At 35.6% G+C, this 9,327-nt stretch overlaps 1 protein-coding gene across 1 annotated transcript in view; it reads right to left on the minus strand.

Annotated features, from left to right (window-relative positions):
- LOC106458046 (G1/S-specific cyclin-D2-like) overlaps nucleotides 1-9,327 on the minus strand; it is a 64,640-nt gene that overhangs the window by 33,050 nt on the left and 22,263 nt on the right. The window contains exon 3 of the mRNA XM_013917499.2: nucleotides 7,649-7,808. Within this exon, the coding sequence (XP_013772953.1) occupies nucleotides 7,649-7,808 (160 nt within the window). The remainder of the gene's footprint in view (nucleotides 1-7,648; nucleotides 7,809-9,327) is intronic.

Consider the following 9,327-nt stretch of genomic DNA (forward strand, 5'->3'; position numbering starts at 1 on the left):
GCGTCCGTTAAGTATAATTTATTCCATGGATTTTACATCGATCTAGGGTTAACTGCGTCCGTTAAGTATAATTTATTCCATGGATTTTACATCGATCTAGGGTTAACTGCGTCCGTTAAGTATAATTTATTCCAATCCATGGAATAAATTATGTTTAATAGACGCAGTTAACCCTAGATCGGTGCAACCCATGGAATAAATTATATTTAATAGACTCAGTTAACCCTAGAATTACTTTTAGACCTCATTAACCCTAGATTTGTGTAAAATCCATGGAATAAATTATGTTTAATAGACGCAGTTAACCCTAGATCGGTGTAATCTGGATCTGGGCGGGGTTTATAACATTACAATGGATATCACCTGAAATGTTTTGTGTGAGTTTGATCTGGGCATGGTTTAACATTACAATGGATATCACCTGAAATGTTTTGTGTGAGTTTGATCTGGGCGGGGTTTATAACATTACAATGGATATCACCTGAAATGTTTTGTGTGAGTTTGATCTGGGTATGGTTTAACATTACAGTGGTGGTATACCTGAAGTGTTTTCTGTAAGTGATCTGAGCGTGGTTTAACATTTTATATGATGTATAACATCAGTATAAGTTTCCTCTAGGAGACAGACATCAATTCTGTGAATCTTTTAACACGACTTTAAACTGTAATGTGACGTGAATAACTTTTAACTAACTGCACTGTCAAATCAACCTTAACTTTATTGTGATTTGTGTAATGTAACTTTAAGCATATTGTGATTTGTATATATTTTCATTATAACCCTAATGCCATTCGCTTAATATTGGGATGTCTTATAAAGTATTCTAAAAGTATTCCCCAATCTATCTAACGTCCTGCTAGCAACTGTCATTGAAGTAACATTTCATTGAAAAAAAGATATAAACAAGAGACAGTTTCAGCGGTATGTTTGTGGACTTACAATGCTAGATTCCAGGTTTCGATACCCGTGGTGAGCAGAGCACAGATAGCATATTGTGTAGCTTTGTGTTAAATTACAAACAAACAAACAAACAGTTACTACAAAAATAACCATTAGTTTACCACCCAAAATCTTCGGCGTGGTAGTAAACGTCCGAATGCAATGTGAAATATGTCTCATAAAAGTATGACGATTTAGGCTTAGCGGAAAAATGATTTAAAGTAGTTTGGGTTTATAAGATACATAATGCTTTCCATCACGGGTTCTGATCTCACGAGAGAGATAGTCTAAGACTATTTTGTGGTTGTACATTACTATATTTGTACTATGGATCTTGTATTTACATTCTTCTTTGTATAACTCATGTTGTAGAAAACACTACAATACTACTGTATTTTTAACACTTGAAAACAAATAGTCGATGGAACAACTAATAAGTTAACACTTGAGCTTTTACTCATGTGTCAAACCTAAGCCATTTTTAACCAAGCAAATTATTGAATATTCGCGGTAAGGTTGTGTCATGGGTAGAAACCTATAAGATCCCCTAAGCCTAAATATTAATTAGTTACTATTTTTCTAATTGGATATGAACTACACGTGACCAAAAGAAAGATAAAAGACCTTTTACATTCACCTAATTGATAACACAATCAGTCAAACTGACGTACAAGTTAGCAAAACCTGGATAGGTCGAGTTGATAACGCACAAGACTTCCATCAGGAGGATCCAGGATCGAATCTGAACTACTACAAACATAGAAATAGTCCTTCTCGGGATTTCCCTAAAGAAGGCAGCAGATTAGCAGCCAAAACGTAACAGCCAGTTATTAGCAGTTAGTTACATATATAAAGTCACGAATTAATTATTATACCACTAGCCATGACGAACAATGAGAACTGAAACAACAACAAAAATATTCTTATTGGTTCTAGACAATAACACATCGTGTTCTGAAAAGATTAAATAACTGACCACGGACTTGTTTCAGAATACCTTATACAGACCACTACTCCTCACTTAACTATCGGATTAGGTGACAAATGCATGTTCAGAATTAAAGCTCTATTAAAATTGAAACTCAACTATCACTCTCAGCATGTGAATTGGACAATCAACCCAACCACACCAATGACTGCCCTGTACGAAGAACGAGGAAAGTGTGATACACGAATCGTTCCTGTAAGCCGAGTTTGTTGCACCATTTGATATAGGCAAAACGGTCAGGTCAAAGACCCCCAATGTTCAGACTAGTCATCCTTTAGAGCTGCGGACCAGAGAGAGAGAAAGCAACCAATCAACAGTACTTGCTGCCCACATGGCTAATTTTAGCCAAATAGCGGTTTAGCAGCATATCGTGTTCTCGAACCTTGGACCATTGATCTGTAGACTTATTACTAAGGGCGACGCTCGGGCGTTTGGATTTTTCATTATCGGTTTATTATTTCTATTAGCTTAATAATAATCGATAATAATAGGGATATATTGAATCTTTTCTCTTTGTTTTTAATTCATAAAGTGTTCAGTGCTTCGATGTAGTTACATATATAGAGTGGACCACCCCCACCTCGCTACCACCAAATAAATATGCTGAGGATATTAAACTAGTTGCATCACCGGAGGACGGTGGAACTTATGCTTGTTTCTTTACGAAAAAATGCTAACTGCGCTCTACCCACTGCGGGTATTGAACAGTGAATTTTAGCGTCATGAGTCCTCAAGTTTACCGCTGAGCCACCGGAGAGCCGTGTGACTTTTGCACGAGGAGATAAATTATTTACATCATTATATATGGATACTTGGAATGTTTCTAACGTTATACTAACTCGTGAAGACATATATGCTACTTCGTTACAAACAATTTCGTCTTTTGTGTGTGTGAAGGGTTGCTATGGCACATTCTGTTAATACTTTGTTTGATGAGAAACAAATCTTGATTACATAAACCAGAAGAACCAGAGCAAAATTATCCTGCTACAATTTAGTTATGTCAGTCAATAAGAAGCTGACTCGCGGAACAAACAATAAGCAATGAAGTTAAATATATATAAAAAGATGCTTTAATGTACAATTCACAATAAAAACTGCCGAGAAACATGGAAACTACTTTAAAAATAGATTTATAAATAGATTTTCAGCGCGGAAGGAATGCTGCTTTTCGATGTTACTCTTTGCTTCAGTGTTGAATATTACACTTAAGTAAAAGTAATTCAGGTGTAAACGGGACATAATATCAAAAGTAGTAAGTAACGCTATCTATTAATTACATATTTGTGTGTGTGGGTTATCTTAATACATATCACGTGATTGCTTAACTGCAAAGCGTTAGCGTGGGTGGAAGTGAGTGGTTTATTACACTATCTGCGACAAAGATAACGTGGTCGTATTTACAAATCAATATTAATGGACCAATTCTACAAAGACGCGTACCACACTTTCCCGTTACGTTTCGTGTAATCTTTATGAATTGTACACAAGGAAGATGAGATCTCACTTTAGTACGCCGTGGTTTAATATAAGTTCAGTTAGATAAGATTGATATAAGTGTCATAAACGTTCAAAAAAAAAAAGATTTATAATTAATTTTGAGTTACATTTTTGGCAATTTATCTTAATTTACTGAACGGTGTATCAGATGTTGATTTGACATACGTTTTTAAATTTTTATTTTTTTGAAATACTGACCAACTGCATTGTTTCTCCGTATAATGAATATTTAACGTAATTAAAAGTGACAGTTAACAGTGTTGTTTATTGACCCATACTGCTCTTACTTTTAGAAAAACGGTTAGACACGTGAAGCGAAATATCACAGATCAAATAAACGTTTTTATCATTTAATTGGTTACTGCAATTACTCATGGTAACCGTATGTGACGTAACGGTTAAGGCTTTTATAGACGAAACTTTGAGAACAACATGGTCTTTGAAGTAAAATTCTCAATTTTATTTCACTTTGCTTCGATTAATTCTGTCTATGTTAGAGATGGTACTAAGTTATAACCGGTTTTATTTTGATAAAGAAACAGCCATGTAAGCATGTGCGTCGTTAATGGATCAGAAACGTACAAAACCCGACAAACGCCATGTTTTGATGGCGAGGGAGGGCCAGGTTGATTGTTTCCGGTGTCGTAACCTCCTACACCCTTTACACTATCTGGTTCCCACACCTTTAACATTACAATGAGGTCCATCAAGTTACACCCTTGTCTAGTAAGAGTATCTAAAGATGCTCTTGCTCTGATTTACCTACACATCCTGTTCTTTCCACCCCTACCTTGTAGTAAAAAGTTGATCATCCTAACTAAAATTAGAAGTTGAACTATATAAACAGAATGAGTCATTTTAGTCTCTGGTGGATTTTATTTTTATCGTAAGTAACCTCGCCGGTCATAAAGTTTTAGAAATTAGAATATGGACGTCACATGATATATAAGTACATATTTCTAATTTATATGTTTGTGTGTGCGTGTTTGTGTTAGGTATGCACGTATGAGGGTGATTGTGATGCTATGATAGAATTATTATCGTATTAACCAACATGTTTTAAATTGTATACAATTATATATATTTGCGTTCAAATAAAAAATGGCACCCCTTCCCAGTGGCACAGCGGCAAGTCTACGGAATTATAACGCTATAAGCCAGATCTCGATACCCGTGTGGGCAGTGCAAAGATAGCCCATTGTGTAGTTTTGTGTCTAACAGCAGACAAACGAATTATAAATGGTTTCTTTCAATTACACAATATTTCATACCTTATTCTATATTGAAATAGTTCATTGGTCTTCAACGGAGGTGTAGATCGGAGGACCCAAGGTTTGAACCGTGATACGCCACTGAACATGTACTGCAATTTAAGATATGGAGGAGTTATAACTGTGACACTCCATTCGCTATTCGGTTAAAAGTAACACTGCAGGCATTGGGCGGTACTAACTGGATGCCCTCTTTAAAGTAGTTCCAAGTTCGGTATGGTTATGGCAGAACCTTGGGCCTTTCAGATCAAATATCACAAAAATTGCCATTCAGTTTTAAAATACCAAATTGGACGGTAAGACCAACTGAAGCATATTTCTACGAAAATAAAATACAAACGTGCAAGTCCTGCTTTATTTGGTATTTTATCTGTTAAAATGATGTTGTGTCGATAGCTCACGGAAATTTCAAAATAAACACCAATAGTTTTATTGTAGGTTACTAAATAAAAGATGAAATAAAAACCAAAACAAAAAAACTTACACTGCTACAAACAATTAATGGACAATCGCAGTTCTCTAGCTCTATCCTATATTCTGTTTTCAGTCCAATAAATCGCCAGAAAACGTTTGCTGATTAGATGTATGATCACCTTCGCTAAATGGAAGTGGTACGGCAGAACCCTTCCAATTAATAATACTGCTTGGAGATGAATTGCTTCCTGTAAAGTGTCTTCCCACAGCTTCAAATACAGTACTTAATCGGATTCAGATCGGTTTGCTAATTCATTCACTTGATACCGTAACTAGTTAAGCATACTGAGGACACGCGTTATTAATCAGTAGCAAAGATATCTGGCCAAATGCACCTGCGTACGTGGGGTAAAACTAACAGCTGTAGGAAAGCATCCTTATAATGTATGACATTCGTAGTCCTATGTCGTGACGCAGAAAGACCAGTGTTAATACCAGTCCTTCCTCCTCAGACCAATATGCTACCATTACCATACGCGTGTCTTTCTTCCATAAAATTGGGGATGATCTGTTCACGGTCATTCATCAAATGTGTGCACGTTTCGTGTCTGCTTGTAGTATGAAGTGTAATTCGTCTATGAACAAAATATTTGCTGATACGTCATCTGATTATTTCACGTGTTATTGACGCTGTTTGAGACGAGCTGTTTTATGATGATAGGTAAGAGGAACGTATACCATCGTTATATCTTTTACGGCCGTAATCCGAGTGAGTTTGGGATCACCCGTTAATTTTGAAAGCCAAGAAATTTTACACCCGTGTGACTGGCCCAGTAGGCAACAATAAAGAACGAGCAAGTTCGTAACCGGGATTCAAACTCGCGACCCTCAGTATGCGAGTCGAATACCCTAACCACAAGGCCATGCAATTGGGTACCTGGCATATAGGCCAATCTTAAGAAGATTTTCCATTTTCGTGCTAACTTGTCGTCCAGTTACTGCTCTAAACTGCTTGTGAAGCTGATGTTTGCCAGTTGTCATCTTTTGGTGTTGTCAACAATCTGTCCAGGTCTTCAGCGAACTGTACTGATAATCTGTAGGTGAGTCTACGGACCACACCTTATGAGACTAGTAGCCATTCTGCAACAACTTGTTGTGGTCCAACAACTTCAGTTGAACTTTTACTCTTTATATGATGAAAATGTGGTTGTCGAGGTCCTGGCAAGTTGAGACTAGTAGCCACTCTGCAACAACTTGTTGTGGTCCAACAACTTCAGTTGATCTTTTACTCTCTATATGATGAAAATGTGGTTGTCGAGGTCCTGGCAAGTTTCACTGCTAATCTGCGCCTCTTTAACCTCTGATGCTTACGCTACCATCCGAAAACAAATCGCGTCGCCCTCAAATTCATAAACCACTGAAATGTACATATCAGATAATACGAGCAGTCATCTGATATAAGTTTTGTACAAAACTGAATTCATGGGTGCTATTGACATTATTCAATAACGGTAGCCATACATTGACATAGCTGGAATACAGACAATTCCAATTGTGCCTGAATTTGTTTTTAATAATAGTAGCAATACATTGTTATAACCAGAATACAGACAACTCCCATTGTGCCTGAGTTTGTTTTTAATAACAGTAGCAATACATTGTTATAGCTAGAATACAGACAACTCCCACTGTGCCTGAGTTTGTTTTTAATAACAGTAGCAATACATTGTTATAGCTAGAATACAGACAACTCCCATTGTGCCTGAGTTTGTTTTTAATAACAGTAGCAATACATTGTTATAGCTAGAATACAGACAACTCCCATTGTGCCTGAGTTTTTTTTTAAGCAAATAATTGTAATCTTTACACATAATAGGTTACCGACTGAAAGATGGAACGTAAAAAATAAATAAAATAACAACAAATATTTTATCTTTGAGTACTTAATCTTGAAAACGAAAAGAATTTATTGAAAATAATTGGAATTTATTTTCAGTCCTCAGGCAGGTCAGCCGTAAGTTTCCGGACTCACAATGCTAAAACCTGGAGTTGATAGTCCATTTAGAGCTTTGCGCTAAAAACTCAACAACTTATTAGAAAAGTTTTAATTCTGAAATACATAGTGTTAACGGAAATTATTAAAAAAAAGAAGATATAATTATACATTCATATTTAGCTTCTTTTTTTTTTTACTGGCCATAAAATCTAGTTGAAGCAAGATATTCAGTTTCCCTTAATATTGATATTCCCTTAAAAATTAGTAAGCAAATAGATTTTCTCTAATCTTATTAAAACAATATTGCTAAAAGTTGCTCTCCACAAAAAACTGAAGTTGCAATTTCTTATTTATTAAAAGATTTCACCAACAGTTTAAAAGTTGTCTTTTTTATATCAAATTGGGGTAAAATGAATGAGATATTCCAAAATAATAATAACGCGAATACACACTGCAATGCGAGATAAAAGTTCAGTCAGTTTTACTGATAACTTTTGAAAAACAAACAAACTTGAAAACATAAAAACTAAGATACGTACCAGTACAACACATGTTAATAAAGACTTCAGCGTGCTGTCTGGCTTTTGTCCTTGCTCCTTCACTGAGGAGAAGCCTATAGAGCAGGGGCTCGAGGAAATCATTTGGAATCACAGCTGATATATCCCATTTAAGTCGACTCAACACCAGCAACTCCCAGCTCTGAAAATCAAGGAACAAGTTACATTAAAACAGTTTGGAATCACGGCTGATACGTCCCATTTAACTCGACTTAACACCAGCAACTCCCAGCTCTGAAAATCAAGGAACAAGTTACATTAAAACATTTTGAATCACGGCTGATACGTCCCATTTAAATCGACTTAACATCAGCAGTTCCCAGCTCTGAAAATCAAGGAACAAGTTACATTAAAACAGTTTTGGAATCACGGCTGATACGTCCCATTTAACTCGACTTAACACCAGCAACTCCCAGCTCTGAAAATCAAGGAACAAGTTACATTAAAACATTTTGAATCACGGCTGACACGTTCCATTTAATTCCCATTTAATGTTAAATAAGCAACTCTCATCTCTGAAAAACAACGAACATGTTACAGTAAAATAGATATACATGGCATTCAACTATAATCAATACTTCTTGTGTAGGAGTGTAATGTCCGTAAACATCACGCCTGAAGTGAACTAGTGGGCAGCGTGATTGGATTGAGAAGCCGGGAGTTCACGATACACACATTCTGTTGCAGTAAATACTCACTCCTCACTTTCGGCTCATCTTGCGTGCCCCATAAGAGTGACAGAAAATTTAACTGTACGATCAGAGAAATCCATGAATTGGTGGTGGGTGTTGTTAAATAGATGTCTTCCGTCTACTGTATTGGTTCAACTTTAGAGACAGCTATGCATAGGTTGCCTTTTTGTATGCTTTCTCAAAAAATTTAAACAAACAAACAAGCCGTGAATGTGAACGACTTATGTATTCTTTTGTACTCTTTTTTTTTAAAAAACTGAAACGAATAATTTTATTATTCACATTTTTTTGTTGTTAAAGTTTTTAGTTAATGGATGAAGTAACATTCAAAATTTTAAAATCTGAAATTCTTTAGAAATAATTCGGTGATATTTAACTTGAATAATTTTTTTGTTTACTGAGTAGCATAATTAGAAAATCACACAAAACATTTCAGGTATATATATCCACTGTAAAATTATAAACTCCACCCAGATCAAAATCACACAAAACTCTTCAAGTGTGTATCCACTGTAATAGTATAAACCACGCCCAGATAATAATCACAAAAAAACTCCATTTTTTCCTAGACTTGCAGTATAACTTCCTGATCTCTTTATAATCTGTTATCGTTTCAGTTTTATTATGTATATTGGACTCTTGCTAATTATTCAACTATTTTCTGTACGACTGTACTATGATCATATGAACCACTCCCAGATCATATATAGGAACAACAGTGTTTTTGTTGTACAGGGTAAGTAAGCAACAGCTACAATGATGCCGTCCAAATATTAGAAGAGTTACGATAATGATGATAGGTGGTATTATTTACACTGTAGATTATTTATAACGGTGGTGTTATTTGAAGTACAGGAAAAACAAATATCAGACGAAGTACAAAAGAGCTACCGTGATATTATATGTATTGCATGCAAGTCAAGTTAAACACGATGCCCTAAACTTGACTCAACTATTCTCTGTACATCA

Source organism: Limulus polyphemus, unplaced genomic scaffold (genome assembly GCF_000517525.1).
Source record: "Limulus polyphemus unplaced genomic scaffold, Limulus_polyphemus-2.1.2 Scaffold408, whole genome shotgun sequence".
Lineage (NCBI taxonomy): Eukaryota > Metazoa > Arthropoda > Merostomata > Xiphosura > Limulidae > Limulus > Limulus polyphemus.